Source organism: Ochotona princeps, chromosome 1 (genome assembly GCF_030435755.1).
Source record: "Ochotona princeps isolate mOchPri1 chromosome 1, mOchPri1.hap1, whole genome shotgun sequence".
Classification (NCBI taxonomy): Eukaryota; Metazoa; Chordata; class Mammalia; order Lagomorpha; family Ochotonidae; genus Ochotona; species Ochotona princeps.
The window spans coordinates 74,874,173-74,897,575 of NC_080832.1; the positions used below are offsets into that span (position 1 = coordinate 74,874,173).

Below are 23,403 nucleotides of genomic sequence, written 5' to 3' on the forward strand. Positions count from 1 at the left end.
GGGCCCAGGAGTCGCAGCCGGAAAGCTCCCAATAACCAGGTCAGAGGCTGCAAAAGCAAGAGGGATTTTATTGATGTTCGCGAACGGGCTCCCACTCCGCTAAGGAGAAGAAGCCCCAATGTCCAGGGGTACAGGCATTATATAGGCACGTATTGCAAGGTTTTAGCCTGTTTGCTAAGTTTTATAGCCCATTCTGGCGCCAGCTCAGGATTCTCCAGCCTCATTTCCTCGGACTAAGGAATTTACTTATCAGGAGACAGAAACTTAGGCCTTCTTCCCATTGTCAGGCCCAGCATGGCCATTCCCCTACCTTTTATCTGATCTCGCCAAGCAGGATACAGAAGCAGAAAAAGCATTAACCCTTACTTTCTCTTTCATTCTTACTCTATGTTAACAGTCAAGATAGAGCCTGACACTTAACAAGGATCAAGCAATGTTTTTGGCTTGTCACGGGAACTAGAAAGCACAATCAGCTCTAGTTATTGGATCTGTCAGCTCTCCCATCAGCAGAGGCTCTTCTGGGATCCGTGAGAAATCTTCGTTGTCTTTTAAAAGGAATGAACAAAGAAAAAAAATTCACCTCATTTCACACAGATCAGAAGTAGAGTATATGGTTTACTGAGTGCCTGAGTTCTGAAAGATCTCATCTCCGTAGAGTAACATGATCAGTTAAGCCATGTTGATGACCATAATACCCTCAGTTCTGACAAAGCTATTGGTTCTGTAGTGACAAAGGACCAAGGAGTTAGAAGCTTCATCCGGTTCTCCCATATAACAGCAGGGACATAACTTGGGCCATCTACTACTGATTTTCCAGGTACATCAACAGGAAACTAAAGCAGAAGTGGAGCAGTCGAGACTCAAACTGGCACCCATGGGATGCCAATATCCCAGGCGTTGGCTTAATCTACTATGTCACAATACCAGCCCAAATATTATGTTTTATAAAATAGATTTTAGGCCAAATACACAGCCTTTTGTAAAAATTATGATTAAGTCATGCTTCGACGCTAATAAACTTCTAAATACTAAAATTGAAATAGACACGAGACAGCTGAATAGTAATCTATGGCCATTTTAAGGTGTATAGGACCCAGTTGTATATAAACTAAAATTGAAATGTCAATGAAGAAGTCACAGGATGTGGCTAAGAACTTGCATTATTTTTTAACATATTGGTCACTCAGTACCATGTCAATTAATTCCATACCGTTATCAATTGTTACTGATGTTATGTTGGGGCTTTTAATGGATCAGTATTGTTCCATTGCTGGCAGGGCCGCAAGGAACCTCCTGCTGTGCAGCAGGGCTCCGGTGGGAATATCTCTAGATCACCTGAATGCAGCTCCGCCTCCCTTTGCATGGACACCGGACTATCCCACTGAGATTTCTGTAATTTATTTAGGCATTGTCTGCCTCTGCGGAGTTAACAGTTAACGTATAGTATCTATGTGAGCTTGGAAGCTGATGTTGCTGATATTGCTTTTAGCAATAAGGTTTTTACCAATTGCTGTCACAGCTGCCTTCATTGGCAATATACTGATCAGGGGTGTTAACTCCTGCTTTTGATCCTATGCTAATCAGAGGCATATCAGTTACCTTTGCTTAGAATCCTCTTCTATTGATCTTATGCTAATCAAGGGTGCTAACTCTCCAGAGGTAGAGGAAATCCATTCTTTCCCTCTTTCTTTGATCTTTGGGTCCTGCCTCCTGTGTTACATTTCCTCCCTTAGCTGATTCAAGACCAGTTGTAGAATGAGGATTGTAGTAGGAATGTGTTACTGATTGATAGGCGCCAGCATGGATAACATCCTGCCTTAGGTGAAACAAAAAGCAGAATTGGCCTTAGTAACACCCACTTGACCATGACATAAAAGGTCTGAGCCAGAGTTTGACTGATTCTGTATAAATAAAGCGGACAGCTTTACTGCGTTGTCCACTATCATCATGGAATTCTAGTGGTCCATCTCTTTCTTTATTCTCTCTTTGCGCCGACTTCACGCATACTTCGCGAGTTCCAAACCTCGGCTGGAGCTGGACTCCGGCAGTCTCCCCAAGAAACCGTTAAACTTACCTGCACAGTAAGATGCTGAACTTTATGCTAGGTAAATGCTTGCAATGAAAGAATCTCAACTGAATTTAAACTGTGTAATGCAACAAGGTGGCGGAATCCACCATGGGGGGAGGGTTAGAGGAGGGGTGGGGGGAATCCCAGTTCCTATAAAACTGTGTCACATAAAGCAATGTAATCAATAAAAAAATTCTTCCCCGCCCCAAAAAAATTGTGATTATGAAACAAGCATTTTGCCTAGCAGTAGAGGTACCTACATCCCACAATACAGTGCCTCTGGGATTGATTTCTGGTTCTGTTTCTGGTTGTAGCTTCTTGCCATTGCAGATTTTCAGATTCTGGAAGGCAGTGTTGACAACTCAAATGGTTGGGTTTCTGCCAGTGCTTTCAAAGCCTGTATTGAGTTCCTGGCTCCTGGCTGTGGTCCTGGCCCAGCCCTGGCTGTTGAGGGCATTTAGGGTTCAACCAACAAATGAAAGCTCTGTTATTTCTTTCTCTGTTTTTACACCTCTCAAAAAAATTGCCTTTAGTTTCTAGTTTCAAATAAATTTTCAGTAATTCTAAATGAGATTACTTTTTAAATTACATAAATATGTAACATTTTTATATATACCTAATTTTTATTGCATTTTTTTAACTAGACAAAGCAAAAACACTTAAAAAATATAAACCCAGCTAAACACACAGAAACTAAAATTTACTCTTGACAGAAGATAACTGAAATAATAATTGAGCCCGATTATTGAAATAAAGGTTTAAATGTAAACCCAAAATTCAGGATAATAAGAAAATTAAAACATAGTAAAAATTGAAGCTATTGGAGATCATTATATTATGGTAGTAGAATGAACAATTGAGGAAGTTTATAAAATTCATTTCTCAAGTCTCCATTAAAGAAAAAATTTTCCCTGTTATAAAATAGTTTAACTAGATTGTTAGCAGGAGATAAGAAGAAATACCTGAGGGTCCAGCGCTATAGCATAGTGGTTAAAGTCTTCGGCTTGCATGCGGCAGGATCCCATATAGGCTCCGGTTCTAATCCTGGCAGCTCCACTTCCCATCCAGCTCCCTACTTGTGGCAGTCAAGGACGGCCCAAAGTCTTGGGACCTTGCACCCGCGTGGGAGACCTGGAAAAAGCTCCTGGCTTCTGGCTTTGGATTGGCTGAGCTCCAGCCGTTGCAGTCACTTGGGGAATGAACCATCGGACGGAAGATCTTCCTCTCTGTCTCTCCTCCTCTCTGTGTATCTGCCTTTCCAATAAAAATAAATCTTGAAAAAGAAGAAATACCTGAAAATTATTCAGCCATGTTTGACTCCAATATTCTTTATCATTATCAATCTTCCTATTTATGAGGTAATAGTATTTCAAACTAGATTATTATTAAACTTATTTAATCTGTAATATAAAAATCATTTTTTATTTTAATTTCCAAGTTTTGGTGATGTGCAAGTACATTTTTTAAGTCATTAATTTATTTGACTTAGAATAAGATCACTTGAACGTTTGGTCCCTGGGAGCATAATTTGGGGGCTTCTGTTTTTTATGTTTTCTGACCATGTTTTGACAAATTTCCACTTTAAAAAGCTAGCTATCATAAACCCAATAGGATTTAAATGTAATGGCAATATTTTGATCAGAGCAGTCTATTATTATTATTTTGACCAGGCTTCCATTAACCCTAAATCTTAAGAGAAACACAACATCCAATGATAAAAAGACTAAGAAAAAGAATTTGTAGTTCATATTGCAGGATTCATCCATGTTAGAGATGAACATTTTAAACTTGACTGTGTTCAGTATAAATAAAAGATACATGTATTTTCTCTTGCTCAGAAGGAAAAGAGAAAGATTAGAGCGCATGAATACGTACCTTGACATTTCTACAACATTGTGCTTGGTTTTTTTACTCACCAGGCCAGTGTGAGGGGAAAAACAAAAAAACAAACAAATGAGCAACAACAGCAAACACTTCTAGGAGGAAGGCTGCCCTATGGAGTGCCCTTCAGTCTTTGCTGCCCAATGTTTGGCTAGAAGGGGTTGCTGTGGGTTACTGTGGAATGCACTGCTGTGAAAGCATAGGTGAGGTATTACTGGAGTGTAGGGAATGGTGATTCAACGAGCCCATAAGGCACAAGAGCAGGAGCTGAGAGTATCAGATGTTCCACTTGGATAAATCCTGCTGAGGATCCTGATGTTAATGAGAGTTCTTGGAGGAGTTCTCAACTGGAGGGTGTGATCAGTGCTTTCTTTCAGAAAATCAGTGCTTTCTTTCAGAAAATAATGCAGCCGATGGATTAGAGAGGAGTGATAGTGAAATCGGGCATATGAGTTACCAGGCTATTCAGGAGAAAATTGAGAAGAGCCTGAACTAAGACAGAGGCAGCTGGAAAGTAAAATATACGAAGGGGAAGTTTCAGGGACACGTTAGATTGCCTGGGGGAACAAGGGAAAGAAAGGATTCCTGCATAGAGTCAGCTTCTCTGCTTTGGACAACTGGTCCCCTTTGAAGCAGTAATCTTGTGGAAATGCCACTTTTGGAAGAGAGATGATGATGAGTTCCGTTTTTTGTTTTTTGTTTTTTAGTTTCATCACTAGCTGCTTAGAAATTTCTTTTTACAATTGAATCACAAAACTACCTGTTTCTGTGCCAATAGGGAAGATTTGTTGATTCACAAAAACAGATCATTCAGTGTTTCAGATGCTTAAATAGAGCAAAGATTAATCCTTCACTCAGGTTATACTTATAGCTTTTAAGGGTAACTGGGGTCTCCATGTCATTCCACTCAAAACCAGCAAACAGACTGCCTGCTTGCTGAATTACTGTTAGATTAAGTAGCAAAGAGGTTGCTATTTAGGGAGTGTCTCTTAAATCTTCTTCCCAGAAGTGACACACAGTTTATGAACCAAAATCATATAATCATGTCCAAGTTTAAGATGGCAGGAAAGAACATTCCTACTACACATCTGTAAAAGAAGAAAACCAGAATGTTTGGAGAAGAGACCTAAGAACTATACTTCCCAATTTATACCCATGCTCTAGCGAAACTCATTACCAGTTGCATCTAGATTCACGAGAAGAATATGCTCACAGAGAGTTGTTTGAAGACTTTAGTGGTCTTTCAATCCCAGCCATTTAACTTGATGCAATAGTAAGTTCTGTCAGGAAACAGACTCTTCATATTCGTCTTCCTACCCTAACTTTGGGTATATTTTGCTATATTGAGGATACAGTGATGAATAAGCCAGACTTCAGTCAAAATCCCTATATTTCAGAACTTCATGTTCTCCGGGAAAAAAATTAAACACTTATGTGTAGGCCCCGGTCTCCCAAGGGTTAACTCCACAGCTTAGCTTGTTTCTAAGAGGTAACAGTGGGAAATCTTGGCCTGATGCTTTTTGCCCCTGGCTTGACTGCAAGTTCCCTCTTCCTTACTTTCCTTTTGTTAAGATGCCCCCAGGGGAACTTAGGTGTTGCTTGAACATTGGGATAATACTGGGAGGGACTAAGCAGACTATAAGATGCAGGCGGACCCCAAATAAAGTTGGTATTCTGTGTACAAGAGTGACCCACTGCGTGTTGTCTTGTGTTGTCTTATGTGTTGTCTGTTTGTAACCCTAGCCCCTCCGCTCGGCTTGGGGTACGCGGCGACGCGGGCGTTGCTGACACTTATGGTTACAGTAAGGACTATAATCATAAACATGTTAGTGCAGCCTGCTTTTGAACAACCAATAGAGCCTTGCTTGAGATTGTTGTAAAGACTGATACATAGCTACAAATTGCAGCCATGGCAATATCTATAATTCATTGGAGAAAAACCGCTTGACTTGTAAAATCTCAGTCTCCTTTTTTTTTTTAATTAATTACGTTGCATTATGTGACACAGTTTCTTAGGCTCTGGGATTCCCCCAGCCCCTCCCTGTGCCCTCCCCACACGGTGGATTCCTCCACCTTGTTGCAGTATTACAGTTCAAATTTAGTCAAGATTCTTCCTTTGCAAACATATACCAAGCATAGAGTCCAGTATCTTATTGTCCAGATAAATTATCAGTCTCCTTTTAATTTATATATGTATCTCGCTTCATCTAATCAAATTCCTGGCTTATTTCAGAAAATAAATTTTCAGAAAAGTTAATTTTTATGACAAAAGCTGTGACTACTCATGATTCTCATTTATTAGGCATCTACTATGTTTTAGGGACTATACTGTATGCTGGTCCATTTGTACATTAATTCTATATTCACCTATATCAAGTTTAGATACAGATTTCAAAATGTAAAATAAATAGTTGCATAGTCAAAAAATTCATGTAGAAATTATTGGGAAGGCTTAAGTAAATAAAGCAAGACTGATTTTTATGAAAAGAGGAAGCACACAGGCAAGTGTGCAGGCAGTGGGTATGCTGTTACTTGAGGTACCCACATCACATGTCAGAGTCACTGGGTTAGAGTTTGGGCTCTACTTCTGATTCACCTTTGCAGGTGATGTTTCAAATATATGGGTCTCTACCACCAACATGGGAGCACTGGGTTGAGTTTCTAGCTCTCATCTTTTGCCTGGATCGTTCCTGACTGCTGTCAGCATTTGAGGAATGAGGCAGCAGAATGAAGATCTCTGTCTCCCTGCCTGTGAAATAAATAAAATAGAAATAGTTTAAAATCAAGAACCAAAGTATCTTTTTAAACAGGAGAGAAAATGAATTTAATTAGCACCAATTTTTGCTGGGAGGCTGAAAGCAAAGGTGATAGCATGGTAAAAATACTTTCTATTAAACACCCATATGTAGTACATACAAAATGGGTATAAATCTTCAAAAGTAATTATATTATTTTGATATATGTTTAGACTAGAAGGTAATATTTGGGCTATAACCAATACTCTACTCTCTCGACCATATTTTTTTTTTAAAGATTTATTTTTATTACAAAGTCAGATATAAAGAGAGGAGGAGAGACAGAGGGGAAGATCTTCCATCCGATGATTCACCCCCCAAGCGAGCCGCAATGGGCCAGTGCGGGCCGATCCGATGCTGGGAACCAGGAACCTCTTCCGGGTCTCCCACGCGGGTGCAGGGTCCCAATGCATTGGGCCGTCCTTGACTTCTTTCCCAGGCCACAAGCAGGGAGCTGGATGGGAAGTGGAGCTGCTGGGATTAGAACCTGCACCCATATGGGATCCCGGGGCGTTCAAGGTGAGGACTTCAGCCGCTAGGCCACATGGCCGGGTCCTCGTTGACCATACTTTTACAGCTCACACCTGCAAGTACTGTACATGATTGTAAATTTAAACAAGGGTCAAATTCTTGTTGACCTTGACTTCTTCCATTTTCACACTTTCTTAGATGTGAGAATGCTTTATTCACATATGTAGAAGTAGTACTACCCCAAGTCACAGTCATTCGTAGTATAAGCCAGGTAGGACTTAGGAATGATCTTTAACCTTGTTCCATATTTCTTTTTACCAGCATTCTAAAGTTCAAGTCCTGACCCTGTCCCTAGCCTGATTACGGAGCTGTGATTTCTCAAAGTTGGGTTCGTGGTAGTTAGGGAGAACCAAGTGGGTAGTATTTGGCCAAATACCAAGCATTTTATAACATCTCTAAGTGTTACCCTTGTATGTGGACATTAGGCTTTGTTTGGCCCTTATGTTTCTGAAGCTCACATCTCATCCATCTAGTCTTTCTGCAGCTGGATTAGCCCATATAAATGAAACAGCAGAGGATAAACTTTCAAAAAAAGTACTCTGTTCTACATGAACTTGCTCATAGTTATAAAAATTCACAGATTGTGTTAGAATACTCTTCCACACAGGAAAGAAAATACCTTAGTCCAAGGTATTCCCAAGTATTATGAAAGTAACCCATATTATTCAATCTCTTGAATAATTCTGCTGATTTCAGTTCTTCAGATAAAAGGAAATTTGCTAACCATGGTAGAAGCAAATCTGTAAGGAACTTAGTTCAGATTAGATTTTATGAAGAAATTCTCTCCACACTCAGGACCATTCACATACACTATAGGGCAAAAGCCATGGTCCATGACTTGATAACAGATACTTTGGGTTCCTAAATTAAGGAAGCAAAGATGAAACTAACACATTTAGTGAAGCATCAGACTCCCATGGTATGTGTCTAATGCTCCAGACAACAGTGACACTTCCTGCCTTTGAGATGGTCACTGAAGGAAATGACAGACTCTTCCACAATAAGTTCCTTGATTGTGGCTGGGCACCTGTCATTAAAACATCTGCTCATGCAAACAGCTATGTGAAATAGAGCAGATCAGGATGAGGATTTGGAAATCCCTCCGTGCTGCCCAGCTGAAGTCAGAAAGAGTCGCAAGAGGTATTTGAAAGACTGTTGCCTGGTAAATGGCAAGGCTGCACAGGGATTATTTAAGCAGATGTAACATCACAGGTTTATAACCAAGGGATTGTCATCTGAGGCAGGTTTCAAACAGAGGCAGCCACACTGACCATTATGGTTGGAAATCAATCAACAGTATATATGTTGCATGGTTCAGAGTGTGCTATGGTTCCCTAGATAGGGGGTTATGTGATATATGTGATATAATAATAGGATCAGTTACATCTCCAAATGCAAAGGACAACAACCAGCAATAAATCATGTGGCTGTCAAATGTTCCCCACTCTGTCACATCAGGGTAAGGGCTGAAACCTCCAATAAAACTCCAGAGATATAAAAAAAACAGTAATTTGTTACCTCAGCTGTTCATCTTCACAATTTTGAGGACTATTGAGAAATAATTTGATGTTCCCAGGAAACACTGTTGCATAAATACTAAGTTTATTAGTTCACTTCTTTCAGGTTCATAATTCATTAATTTTACCTAAGAAGTGGGACATTTAGGGTTTTTTTGTAATGCCAATGGTCTTTCTTGGCAAAATCTCAGGTGAATATAGAGTATGACAAGCGATGTAGAATAAAGTCTGTAATGATGGAAACAACCTGGTTGTCTCTCTGTGTCTACCAAATGTAATGGAACCAGAAACATCAGCAAGAATGTGATTGATTCAAATACATATCTCTGCTACTGCCCATTTAATAGCATTTGATGCCTATTAACAAGGACCCAAGTCTGTGAAAGAAGGGACTAGAGAATTTCCTGTTTCATTTTTTGAATACATATTAAATCACTCTTAGGGACTATAGGATTAGTCTAGTTTTAGGATTGATAAGACAAAAGTTTAAGATGATATTCATAATCCAAGTCAACAATAGTCACAAATTAAGGAAAGTACAATGATCATAGTCACAAATTAAGGTAGTACAATCATTAGTTCCCTCCTTAGTTTTTACATAGGCAATCTTTGGCACTATAATTTTTTTTTTAAAGATTTTATTGTTATTGGAAAGCCGGATATACAGAGAGGAGGAGAGACAGAGAGGAAGATCTTCCATCCGATGTTTCACTCCCCAAGTGAGCTGCAGTGGGCCAGCACGCGCCAATCCGATGCTGGGACCAGGGACCTCTTCCGGGTCTCCCACGCGGGTGCAGGGTCCCAAAGCTTTGGGCTGTCCTCGACTGCCTTCCCAGGCCACAAGCAGGGAGCTGGATGGGAAGTGGAGCTGCCGGGATTAGAACCGGCGCCCATATGGGATCCTGGGGCTTTCAAGGAGAGGACTTTGGCAGCTAGGCCACGCCGCCGGGCCCGGCACTATAAATTTTTAAACAGTTTTGCTACTGGAAAATGAAAATGTGATCCCCAGCTGAAAATTTGGTTCTGTAAACTAACATTTTAGAAGAAAGGAAGTTCTATATTTTGTTTCCTGATACTATCAGAGGGGAGCGAGAGGAGGTCAATCCTAGAACATTCTTACATGAAGCTTGCACAGGTATTTGAATAACCTGTACACACAGTCTGCTGACTTTCTGAACCACCCCCATTGTGTTCTGTCCTGCATATAACTCTTTTTTTTAAAGATTTATTTATTTTTTATTACAAAGTCAGATAACTCTTAAGTGTCTGAAGGACGAAGGACACTACTCAAAGCAAATGAAAGAAATAGTACTATGAAATTCAGTATGCTCTAGAAAGGGCAGGGTCTTACTTGTCTCAGCCAAAGTTAATCAGTAACAGAGCAGTTCATTCTCATATGGTTATATTGAACCTCGAATAGCCCCAAATTTCCATTTCTTTTTAATATTAATATTTTTAACTGGGAAACAGAAAGGATTGATCTATATACTCAGTTAGATATAAGGGATATCCATTTATTTGTAGGTATATGTATATAAATATACATATTACATATATGTATGGATGAGAAGTTTTGAAGTGACCAATAACATGCATGTATTAGGTACCCAATCTGAAGGTGAGGTGTGTGAGAAGTTAACAGCTCATCTCACATCTCACAGCCCACTGCTGTGTTCCTGGAGCTGTATATGAGTAAATGAGTTGCCTTCTATAACACTCATGCAAGAAGTTGTCAAGTGGAGTCAGGGTCACTCATAAGCATCTCAGAACATAAACTAGGCTTCTGACACATGCAGACCACAGAAAATATAGGGGAAAATAAAAGAATAAGAGGAAAGCCAACAGGGAAACCAATGTGAAGGTGGAAAACACTGCTTCAGCTCTGGGGTGTTCTTGAGTTTAAGCTTGGGGAACTTCCTTCTCCAGACTTCCCTGATTAATTCTCTCCCTTTGGAAATACAAAATCTCAGACTTCCTAAAATTCTCTTGCAGTTGTTCTTTCTTGGATTTTAAAAAGAAATAACAATCTGCAGTTCACAGCAGTATTACTGTACTGTGATGATTTGCATATGATATAATCCAACTTCACATCTTGGGTACTACATACGTTGTAAGTTTAATATCTCACTTTACCAATGATATTAATAGAATGATGCAATAATCCGAGAACTGTGTAAATCAGAATTATAGTTCCAAATAGCCACATGATGAAATATAAATATGTATCAATAAAATCAATTACATCTTAATTACAGAATACAATTAATCATATTTATTGGACTTTGTGTTCCAAGCACTGTGCTTTAGCTATATGCACAATCTCATTTAATGGTAATAGTAATTCTTTGAGGTGGATATTATGTTAGAGCCCATTTTTACCAAAGAATAAATGAATCTATAGAGGCTATAAAACTTGCCTAAAATCAGTAGCTAGTAAATAACAATGTGAGGAATTGAAGGTAGGGCTTCTCCAATTCTGCAGCCCAAAATATTAACCCCCACAATTCCAGCCATGGGTTTTATGAAGAAGACTTTTCTGATAAAAGAGCCATTGAATAATTATTAAATAAGAGTTTACCATAATGCTATTGTACCTCTGTCTAAAGCAGTGATTGCAACAGAAGGAATGTTGGTTCAGCAATTAGAGTTCAGAATTAGTTATACTATTGTCTCACTATATAATAAACAGAAAGTCACTTCAATTCTCAAGTCTTAAATTTCCTCCTATATGAGAACAAGGACTAAAATAGTGATGGTGAGATTTTTCAGATCATGTACAACTGAATCTTGAGTTCATCTGACATGTGAAAAAAATATTCCAACTTGAGATCAATTATGATAATAAATAAACCTGTGTTTAATTGTGTTCAAATAATTTATTTGATGAAGTATTAGTAATTGTGGGTAGTTCTCAATGAATCTTATGTGAATCATTTAACCTCATACTTCTAATACTGTTGGTTTCTGCCTATAGATCTTCACAATGACTTTTGGATGTCAGCGTGATGGTTGGTTACCTAATAAATCCCTCATAGTAGTCTACATCCATTGAATATGAGGTTTTCTCTCTAACTTACTGGGTAGACAACAATGGAACAACATGTGGTGCTCAAGCCATAAGGAATCTTACAGCTTCCACCTGTTTCTTGGGACAAGCTACCTTTAGATATTCCCTCTGGGAAGTCAGCCACCATGTAAGAATATAACTACCATGGCCTACCCGACCATAAGTATCTAGTCACACCGTGTAGGTGCTCATCAGAATTCCAGCTGAGTTCTCACTGAATGATAAGTTTCTGAAGCCACTCTGCATAGCCCAATAAGAGACTTGCAATGACTACAGTCCCAGCTGTCACATGATTACAATCACATGAAAGATTTCAAAGGAGAACTACTCAATAAAGCCCTGCTAACTCAAAGAACTGAAAGTAAAAATGTGTTGTTCTAAGCCAAAACATTTGTTATATAATGGATAACCAGAACAGTCACATTAGCTTTTAAAACAAAGAGACAAAATGGAAATATCATATTAAATTGTTTCCATGCTCTCATGCATGTAAAACACACATGTTCCTTTGAATATACTAGTTGCCGTGGTGAAATCATTTCTAACCTGAATCTTTGGCAGGTTTATTGTGCTTGTAAAATACTTCTCTAACTTTCATTCTTAAAAAATTTTAATGGATTCATGAATGAAGTGTTATACTTCCCCAAGAGTTACAGGAATCTCAATCTTACTGATATTTTGTGCAAGGTATGGTTTTTCTTATTATATTACAATATAGTTTTTATGGTATTTTATTTCCTTTATAAAGAGGATTAAACTTTTCATCTTGATAGAAATGTATGCATTATATCAAAATTTGCTTTTTGTTGTCAAATGTTTTTGAGTTTGAGATGTCACATTTGTATGTAGGATTTAAATATATGCTATGTTATTTTTGTACCTCACATTTTTTTCTACTTTGACAGAAAAACATTCCTGAAATGCAGTCACCTTATTGAGCTGCTTTAGGGTGATATTACACATTTTGAAGGATATGTATTTTCAAACTCCATGTGGTTTTTGCCTAAGGCAATCAAATAGCCGTCAGTTTTATTTTTTCTCTGGTCCTTGTAGACTTGTTCTGTGCTACAGATAAAATAAGCAAAAGCTTAAAGTTGTTTGTTTTATTGAGCTGATATAAATTATAGACCTATGTGTAATTATAGTCTGTTTTTTCTGTGTTAAATCTGATTCTCAAAGCAAAACATTTGTATCAGACCAAATGTACTGTGTGATATATGCTGATTCAGAAAAAAGTGCCATTCTTAGGATTTAGAGAACATTTTGTTATGTATCTGGGCTTTGGGAAAAATACATTGTTTAGGAATATTTATTCTTTGTCTTAAGGCATTTCCACCAATTTTCCTTGTTCCACCTTAGTATACACCATTCATGACTGTAAGTCAATATTTTCCTACATATAAGAAAGAAGCATTTCTTAATCTTTGTCAAGCAAAATATATTGTTTTCAAAGATCCATAATATCTTTCAAAACTATCCACATTTCACATGTTGGTTCCACCCTTGACATAATTTACTAATCTGTGTATAATACAAATGGATTGCTAAATTGCATGTTACTTCTGCATTTAAGTTCAAGGATTTTCAAACATTTTTCTGCCAACACCATGACAGTGACATGAATAGTATACAAAGGATATTTACTAGAGCACTATAGGTAATTTCACACATTATAGAACTACATTGCATCCACTCTAATTTATTTTTGAAAGTAAATAACTCACAGATTCCATTATTTTACTTGCTGGAAATGTTCCTTGCTCAAAATTTCTTAACTATACAAACACATGTGACATGACATCACTGTTAGATTGTTGAACAGCAATTATTTTTTATTATTTGTTTTATGTAAACTGTCTAATTTGCTGGCATAATATTGCTCACATTTTCTTATCTTGTTGATCTCTGTAATATCTATTCCATCTTTCATTCCTAAGATATGGAATCTGTCATTTCACCATTTCTTCCTTACCCTTGGTTATTCTGGCTAAGGGCTTATAGATTTTTATTAATATTTTCAAAGAAACAACTTTAGTTCTCATTGATTTATAATTAATATTTGTCTAATTTTTTAGAAATTTTCAGATATCTGTGTTAATTGATTTTCACTTAAATTATGCAACTGTAAGAGGAATACAGTTATTACGATTACTGTAATTCTCTTAAATTTATTGATATGAGCTGTTTGGCCTAGCATATGACCTACTCTGGTGAATGTTCTATATATATACTTGAACATTTACACTGTTCCTGGGTGGCATATTTTACAAATGTCAATTAGGTCAAATGTGTTGATAGGCCTATTTTATTTAAAAATTATTTTTTGTTATTCTGCATGAAATATTTTTGTAGGTATAAGGATTCCCCCCTTAGCCTCTCCTTTCTCCCTCCCCATTTTCCCCTTCCACCATTTTCCTCCATTTTAAATAATTTATTTTGTACTGATTTCTCTCTACCAGTCCTAGCAAGCATAGAAAGTGGTGAAATCTTTGAGTATACTTGTGAACTTTTGCATATCCCCTTTTAATGCTATTTATTATTTTTGGCTTCATTTTGAAATTCTCTTTCTAGACATATAAACATGTAGAGTCATTACATAAACGTGATGAAACTTTATTACTATGAATTGTACCTTTATATTCTCTTTAATATCCCTTATTAAAGAAAGTCTTTCATATTAACATTATCACCCTAGCTCTTTTTACAATAGACTTTTAGGTATAAATGACATACCATAAAATTAGCTAATTCTAAGTCTGTTGAACCACCATCATAGTGATATAAAGCATTTCCATCACTCCAAAAATGTTCACTTCTGCTTCTCTGCAGTTAATCCCTCCCCTCCCCCTTGGCAGCTGAAATGATTTCTGTCTCATTAGTTTTACTTTTCCCCTATGTTGTTCAAATGGAATCAAATGAGATCAAGTAGGAAGCAGTGTCTTGCATTGGTTTTCTTTTGTTTAGCATGATTCATTTGAGTTTCATTTACATTATTAGTTGGATTCTGTCCATTGCTAAGTAGTATTCTGTCATGTGGACATTCCACATTTTGTTTATCCATTTACTAGTAGGATAACATTTGAGTTTCCCTCAGTTTGGGTTCATTATATAAAGATGCCACAAAATTTGAATATACGTGTTTCAATAGAAATCTGTTTATTTTCCTTGTGTAAATAACTAGGTGTGGTATTGCTATGTCCTATGGTGAAGCTAGAATTTGAAACTGACAGTGGTGTTCTTGGGCTGTTTTTATTTAGTCAACAAGGTTCTAATTAGTGCTAGAATCAACCCCGACACTTAGGAAATGATGATTACATACTGAACACTGTACTGAGCAAAGACAGAGGTACATAATAAAGCCTTAGTATCTAAAAGTAGACATAAATCACCGAGCCTAAACAGAAGCCACCTGAAGCCATAAAGAAAAATGTCAGGCAAGTTCACAAATGAAGTTCTTAGCCCACCGCGAGAATTAAAATAATTATTGTTGGCAGGGTAAAATGAATAATATCGTTTGAACATCAACACTTGAAGCTATTGTCAGAGTTCATATTCCTATTTAAAAATCAATGCGTGCAATTCAAACACAGTCTTGCTATTCAGTTGACATGACCATCAAACATGTATTTAATTGGCAGAAATTATTCCTTTAGTATATGATGGATTTCCGGATACACTCAAAAGATCACTGTTGGATTTAATCTAGGAACCAATGAAGAATTGTATCAATTATTCTTTCCCGCAGCAGACTCGAATGGCTAGAATTACCTGCCCACCACAGGTCCCCGTTGTAACTGAGACAGAGCAAGGAGCCCCGAGGAACAGAAGACGCACAGGTAATGGCAGCGACTGGCAGGCACAATCTGACATTTACAATCGCCCAGCCCATCTGGGCCTGGCAGCCTTTGACAGACGGGTGTGTCAGAGACCCAGTGGAGGAGAAGGGGCTGGGCTCTGTCAGGCAGCGCGCTGCGACGTCCTTGCCTTGGCCTTCACGGAGCAGAAGGCAGAAGCCCACTCGCCGAGCCCGGGCATCGCCCCCTCAGCCCACGGTGGATCCCGCAGTCGGCGGGCAGGTGTGCGCGGCGGGCGGGCGCGCACCGGGACTGTGCGAGTGCGACGGCCGGCTGGTGGAGGGGCTGCTGAAGCCCCTCCAGAAGGTGGCCAGAGGGGTGAGTGTCAGCCTCCCCGCCTCCCCACCTCCCGCCTCTGTTCGCGCTGGCAGTGGATGCTCACGCACCGGGCCCCCGCGCCTTTAAGCTGAGGCCCCTGGGGTGGGGTGGGGGGGCGGTATGTGTGTGAGTAGTGGGAGGGGGCGGCGAGGCGCTCGGCAGCCGCCTCCCCGGGTTTGTCCGCCGCCGTCACCTGACTCGTCGGAGCCGCCACCGCCGAGGTGGGGGCGGGGATGGGGACGCAGCGCGGAGCGCTGGGGAGACGCGGCGGCGCTGGCGGAGGAGGCGGCAGCGGCGGGCGGGTACCGGCTCTCTGGGGCCACGGGCGGCGGGCGCCAGGACCAGGGAACTGAGGGCAGGGGCTCTGCCAGGGCGGAGGCACCGCGAGCCTCAGGGCACCGAGTCGGCGAGCGGCTGCACACACCCACCCGCCGCGGCTTCTTCCCTCAGCGCCCCGGCTCCCCTCATCCTGCGGCGGGCGGCGCCGCTCCAGGGGCGGGGTGAGTACCCGCGGCCGGCGCTCGGCACCCTCCCCGCGCCAGGGCCTCGCGGGGATCCGGGAGGATAATCCTAGGGCGCAGAGAAGGGCAGTGGCCGGGTGACAGCTCCGCGGCGCGCCCGCGGGCGGGAGGGGGCTGGGCTGGGAGTCCGCCCGGCTCCGCTCCGAAGCCGGGATGGCTGCGTGAGGCGCATTGAGACTCCGGCATCTCCTCAGAGCCCTGAGGAGACCCCTCAGGCGGGACCTGAGGGAAGGAGACTCAGACGGAGGGCCTCGGAGGGGTTCTGATGGCACCGGCGAGGAAGCGAGGGAAGGGCAGGGCAGAACATGGCGCAACGCTGGGGATAATCTCCCCCGCTACCGGAGGAGGACAGGCCCATCGCTGCAGCAGCCCTAGGAAGAGGAGGGAGGTGGTCAGGGCTCGGTATCCAAACCTTTTGCGGAAGCCTGCAGACTGCTAGGAGGCAACACCGCAGGGGCGGGGAAGAGGGAGATGGGCACCCGGTGGGTGCATTGCCCTGGGACTAAGTCGGATGTTCACTCAGCCTGTGCAGCACCCGGGGATCAGGTTGCGGGGAAAGTCCTGATGGTCAGGGGTGAGGCGGGACACACGAGCGGAGAGGGGACCGTGTGGGGGAGGGATACGGACGATGTCACGATGCTGGCACTGCAGCCCACGCTGGGGGTTCTGTGACCCATCTGCTCCCGGCCAGGACCCTCTGGACCGCGCACAGGAGCAGAGCCTGGCGTGTTGCTGGTCCCAGGGCAGGGACAGCGGAGGAGAGAGCCGCCATGCGGCCGCAGCACACAGGGCCTGGGCTCTCTGAGGGTAGGGACTCGTTTAAAGCCAGACCATCTCCTTTTTCCCCTGCAGAAGAGGAGGCGGATAGAACCGGCGGGAGAAGATGTCGGGCCAAACGCTCACGGATCGGATCGCCGCGGCTCAGTACAGCGTGACTGGCTCTGCGGTGGCGAGAGCGGTCTGCAAAGCCACCACTCATGAAGTGATGGGCCCCAAGAAAAAGCACCTGGACTGTAAGCATCTCTTTATATAAGTGGGACATGGATATGGCAGAGGCTCCCGGCTGCCGGCAGCGTGGCCAGGGCTTGGCTGACTGAACACGCTGCAGCCTGAGCTCAGAATCTCCATCCCTGGAGATTCCAGCTGCCTTGGGTCAATCTCGAACCATTGTCTTCTGAGCATTTTTTTTCCCTCTTACTGGCCTCTTAAGAGTTTTGGTGGACGAAAGAATATTCTGGTTGCACAAATTCTACCTTCTGGGTTAGGTTCTTTGTCTTTTTTTGGAGGGGGGAATATTCTCTTTTACTCCCACCCCGACAGCAGAGAGGAAGATAGGGGACGGTTGCACAGTGAAGACAAAGCACATTCCCCAAAGGTCAAGCTTATCCCCAAAGGTCAAGCTTATCACCCTGCTTGGAAGGTCAAGTTTATTGCCCTCCTTGTTACCTAAATACATTTGGTGCAGTTTTAAAAGAGCACCATCTTGTTCACAGGAGTGCCAGGTGTCAGAGGTCACCACACCAAAGAGTTGAATACAAGCCTGTGGGTGAGGAGCTGGCCCTTCATTGTGGCAAACTCATTCTCTGTCGTGGCACACTTCTTTGTGCTGTTCTTAGAAAACACTGGGTGGAAAGACAGTGTATGGCCACAAAATGGTTGGGCCTGCCCAGCTTTTGAGATAAACTAATCTTAGATGAAAACATTTAATTTGTAGGGGTTTTTTTTGGGGGGGGGTCAGATTCATTATTTGATTCCAGTTATGAGTTTTTGAAATTTTGCATTTAAAAAATATGGTCTATCTTTCATATTGAAGGCTAAATGAGATGGAATGGGTTTTCACCTGCTTGCTAAATATGAGTGAGTCAGAATGTAGCCTTTATTTGCTCTTCAGTGTTTTGCACCTGCTTAGGATCTTCGGTGATGTTTTGATATTGATTGGTGAAGATCAGGATTGACATGAGACACAGTGTAACCTTGCTTCCTTCATCTTTGCCTCAGGCATCTCCTACTGTCTCCTTGTGTAATACAGAAAATGGCATTAGTGTTAGACTACCTCTAGTCCTGTCATTGAATGAGTGAGGCTGGTTGAAGATAACAAATGGACATTGGAAGAATTTCCAGTTTTGTGAACCTGTTGTCCCATGGAATTGGATTATTTCATTTCTAGAAGATTGTTTTAGGGAAAAAACCATTACTTTTTTTTTTTTCCAAGGGAATGTTTCATGCTATGGACAGCACAGCCCAAGAGAGGCCAGTAGGGCCAGAAACCTCCCCAAGGCGGAAGTCACAAACTCATGATCAGCTCATTTTGCTGCAACTTGCTGAATCATTTAACCATCTTTCCATCAGTTTGCCCAATTCTCAATAGATGACTCATGTCTTAAAGATGTATGTCAGTCTAGAAAAGTCTCGTAATTTAAAAAAATAGGCTGTAAGTTTACTACATGCTAATGATCTCTCATGAAAATGATAGCTAAATGAATGTATACACAAGTAATGGATTTACTATATGCTAACAATCTGTATGAAAAAAAAAAAACCAGGATATCACTGTATTCCAGAGCATTTCATTGAGACATCATTCAGACCAGGAATGTCTTCCATAATTAAACATTGAGTCACCTTGCCTTAGCATTTTGAATATGGGAGGTCCCTAGTATGTTTAGTATGTACCGGTGAATGAGGTGATTTTGAGGATGTACATTTTAGGAAGAAAAGTCCGTGTTAAAAGAAGCAGATGAAATAGGAGCTGATATTGAATTGTTAATATGACTGTTAAATCATAGTCATGATTTAAAGATTAATTGAGCAGTTACTGTGAGCTAGGCACTGAGCTTTATGGTACTAATCTGTAATCCCTTAACTGTTTCAAGGACTACAGTTGTCTTTCATGGCTTTTAATTTCTGTACAAACTATTGTTTGTAGTCCATTTAGTAATGAAGGCACTTCAAAAAGTCCAGGGGAATGTCCATTAGCTTTTCATTCTACTTTTTCACAAATTTGTTGAAGTATCTTTGTATTTACTTTCTGAAGGCGTGTGGAGTGGGAGTAGAATAAGACCTATGTTTGCTTAAACAGTCTAATTTTAGAATACTTTCGCTGCTTTGCATGAGATAGCATCACAACCAATCCACATTTCAATTTCTGTGATCTGAATAAAAAAATCATAGTTCTGTCACTAAAAAATGAGCAAAAAAATCCAAACACTGGGGAGTTTTTGTAAATGTGGTTTTTTTCCTTTAAATGTGTACTTTTTCCAATACATTCTAAAATAAATTATTTTACCTAAAATCAACCTTTCTGTGGATTTTGGAAAAAGACATACCACACTACTGATATGTTCTATTCTAAGAAAAGGTGACATGGAAAACGTGAATATTTAAATTATTATATATCTACATGCATTTTACAAATATGCTTTTGCTCACAATTCCTCTTGAAGTTCTTTCAAAAATGGCAGACTCCCTTAGTAACTTATTCACAGATGTTCAGTAACACGTCAGTTATAAAAGTAAATTATACTGGGCCCGGCGGCGTGGCCTAGCGGCTAAAGTCCTCGCCTTCAATGCCCCGGGATCCCATATGGGCGCCGGTTCTAATCCCGGCAGCTCCACTTCCCATCCAGCTCCCTGCTTGTGGCCTGGGAAAGCAGTTGAGGACAGCCCAATGCATTGGGACCCTGTACCCGTATGGGAGACCCAGAAGAGGTTCCTGGTTCCCGGCTTCGGATTGGCGCGCACCGGCCTGTTGCGGCTCACTTGGGGAGTGAATCATCGGATGGAAGATCTTCCTCTCTGTCTCTCCTCCTCTCTGTATATCTGACTTTGTAACAAAATAAATAAATCTTTAAAAAAAAAAAAAAAGTAAATTATACTTGTTATTTAAACATGCAGTCACAATATTAGACTTATAGGCATGGAAGGATTCTTAAGTAGTCAGAATTTTAGTTTTGGAGATATTAAATACTGTTTAAAAGGAAAACAGCATAAACTGTAGAGACTGACATTTGAAACTTTAAACAATTATTTATTCATTTCAAAGGCAAAGAGAAAGAGATCTTCAGTCTACTAGTTCACTCTTCAAATGACTGTATCTGCAAGGGCTGGCCAAGCTGAAGCCAGGAAGCTGGGGTTCCATCTAGGTATCTCACATTAGTGGCAGCCACCATCTTCTCTTGTTTTCCAAGGTGCTTTAGCAGGGAGCTGGATTGGAAATGGAGTACCTGGAACTCCAGCCTGAGCTCACAGGGGATGCTGACATTGCCAAACCCACTGCTCCAAAGCACCAGCCCTGCCACTTGAAATATTCTGGAAAGTTTAATTTACTATTAGTTTATATGTAACAGTTTGTTTGGATTAGAATGTTGTAAGAATAGAGTTGGGTCTGTTGTAGTAGCCTAGTGACTATAAAGTCCTTGTGTCCCACATGCCAGGATCCCATGTGGGAGCTGATTCATATCCTGGCTGCTCCACTTCCCTTTCGGTTCCCTGCTTGTGGCCTGGGAAAGCAGTAGGAGATGATTCAAAGCTTTGGGATCCTGTACCCAAGTGGGAGACCTTGAAGAAGCTCCTAACTCCTGATTTTGGATTGGTTCACCTCTGGCTGTTGAGGCCACTTGGAGAGTGAACCAGCAGATGGAGGATCTTTCTCTCTGTCTCTCCTTCTCTCTGTAAATCTGTCTTTCCAATTCAAAAAAATTAAAACAATAGAGCTTATGATTCTGTGATCTTTTAAAAACCTACTAGGCTAATTGGACTCCGAATTTTTATGAAAGGTCTGCTTAATATATAAAGTGTTAGTTTAGGGGTTGGTGTATGGTACAGCATGTTAAGATACCTCCTGCAATGCTGGCATCCTGTATGGGCACCTGTAAGTGTTCCAGCTGCTCCATTTCTATTCCAGCTGCCTGCATATGTGCCTGAGAAAGCAGCAATAGATAGCAGTGCAATTGCTTGGACCCCATTGTCTATTCTCCTCATGCTGGCACTAGCAGGTTTAGGATTAGCCTATTGAGTAACAGCACCAGCCCCCAAGACTCCATTGCTTACAAGAATGTCTGACCAAGATAATATGAGATATGAACTTGGTTTTGATCAAAAGAATATATTGAGAAGCATTATAAAATTTGTGCTGTTTTACTTCATTAATAAAAAGGTTTTGTGAGTAAAAATAGAATGAAAATTTAAATTTCAAAGTCAGTTTGATTTATATAAAATTATTTAGTACATATGAAACATTTTGACTTATAGAAATCCAGTTTTTATATAAATTCATTGGGTACCATTTATAGATATCTATTTTGTACTGGAAAACCTAAAAATAAATAGAACATATTGAATATAGTACGTGGAATAATTGATAACATTTTTCTGAACCCTTAGGATCTTTTACTATGAGCACTACCTTTCTGTAAATGTATTTTGTCTTGAATCCATTTGTCCTCATTTGTCCTTTTGGATGCATTCTGTGTTCCTTCTTGATTTCACCAGAAGATCCAGCCCAGTTGTGGAGATGGCTTACAACAGACTCTAATATTTTAGTCAAGGAAAGATGCGGGGAATAGATATATGAAAAGCTTTGACTCTGATTGTCTTTATCCCTGGAATCTGTAAGAAGTCTAACCTGTGGGTTATTTTCTATATCCCATGAGGGGCAAAAAGTGAGCTTGTGACATTCAGGGGTTTTTGGGAGCAGGAGAGATCAGAGCATGGCAGAAGGTCTTGGGTAGTGAGAAAGAATACACCTTTTAGAAATGACTTAAAAATAGTTAAGCAGGCTATATATCAGTTAGTGTAGTAACCTTTTTTTTTTCCTTCTGGTTCATTTAGGAGTCTTTAATTGTATAGTGTTAAAAATGTTGGGGTCACTTTAGATCTTTCTCCATTCAATGATCAGTGTGATTGGCAGGTTCTTAGAACTTGTATGAAACTGGCAACTCAAACTGATTTATTAAAAGTTGCTTCAGTGATTTAGAAGCACATGTTTAAGGAGTAATAGAAGCACATGTTTGTTCGTATGTTAGAAAACATCTAGATTTTGATACGTTGTCACTTAAGTATTAATGTTAAATTAGTGGTTGCTGAAGACTTAATTGTAATTTAATCTGTACATTTGGTTGCCATGGATCTGTCTTAGCTTTTGCAAATAAATATCCTTTTACTATTTTACATCTTCCCTTCAAATCAATTAATTGATTGGTGCTGAGATGTGGTGTTCCTCAGAGCTTCTCCTGGTTTCAATAAATTGGTAAAGAAGGTCATAAGTTACAAAGGACCCTGTTCTCTGAGAGCCACGGGCACTTTTCTTAGAGGGTTCTGTTTTAGGTGACTCAGTTCCTGAGCCAGCATTTCCTCACAGAATCTTCAAATAAAGCAATTGTGAATTTAAATCACAAGCACGTGTTTAACACTGAAATATTTATTCATCAGTTTCCTTTTCTGAACAGCCCTCTCATTTTAGAGAAAGGTATTATTTGCTTGTAAATGTAAAGGTTGGCTATGTCTATTTTCTTATTTGGTAATGTGGGAATTGCCCTGTTTTTGTTTACTTTCTCATAAAGGGGAGAGTAGTTGAATGGTATTTCCCAGTACAGGTTGATGAACTCTTTCTTGGCCAGCAGATGAAAGCGTGAACATGAGGGTCTAAGTTATTGAATCCTGAGGCTAATGTCCTGTTCTCCCATCTGGAGTTCTGGTTTGAGAATCCTCCTTGTACCTTAGAAAGATTAGACTTCTCCAGTATGTCTCTGTTGAGGGTATCGTATCTTCTAAAGGATTTTATATTTTGCTATTCCTGGCCATTTAGGGAGAGGCCTTTGCCCAGTGTGTGTGGTCTTAGCATTTGAACTAAC

The 23,403-nt window shown here is 40.5% G+C and overlaps 1 protein-coding gene across 7 annotated transcripts in view; it reads left to right on the forward strand.

Moving 5' to 3' along the window:
* The first annotated feature begins 16,283 nt into the window (after nt 1-16,283).
* Nucleotides 16,284-23,403, forward strand: part of SNAP91 (synaptosome associated protein 91) — a 126,796-nt gene continuing 119,676 nt past the window's right edge. For all 7 annotated transcript variants that reach the window (XM_058661054.1, XM_058661055.1, XM_036493880.2 and 4 more), the window contains exons 1-2: nt 16,284-16,531; nt 17,405-17,565. In XM_058661054.1, the coding sequence (XP_058517037.1) occupies nt 17,436-17,565 (130 nt within the window). In that variant the 5' untranslated portion in view covers nt 16,284-16,531; nt 17,405-17,435. The remainder of the gene's footprint in view (nt 16,532-17,404; nt 17,566-23,403) is intronic.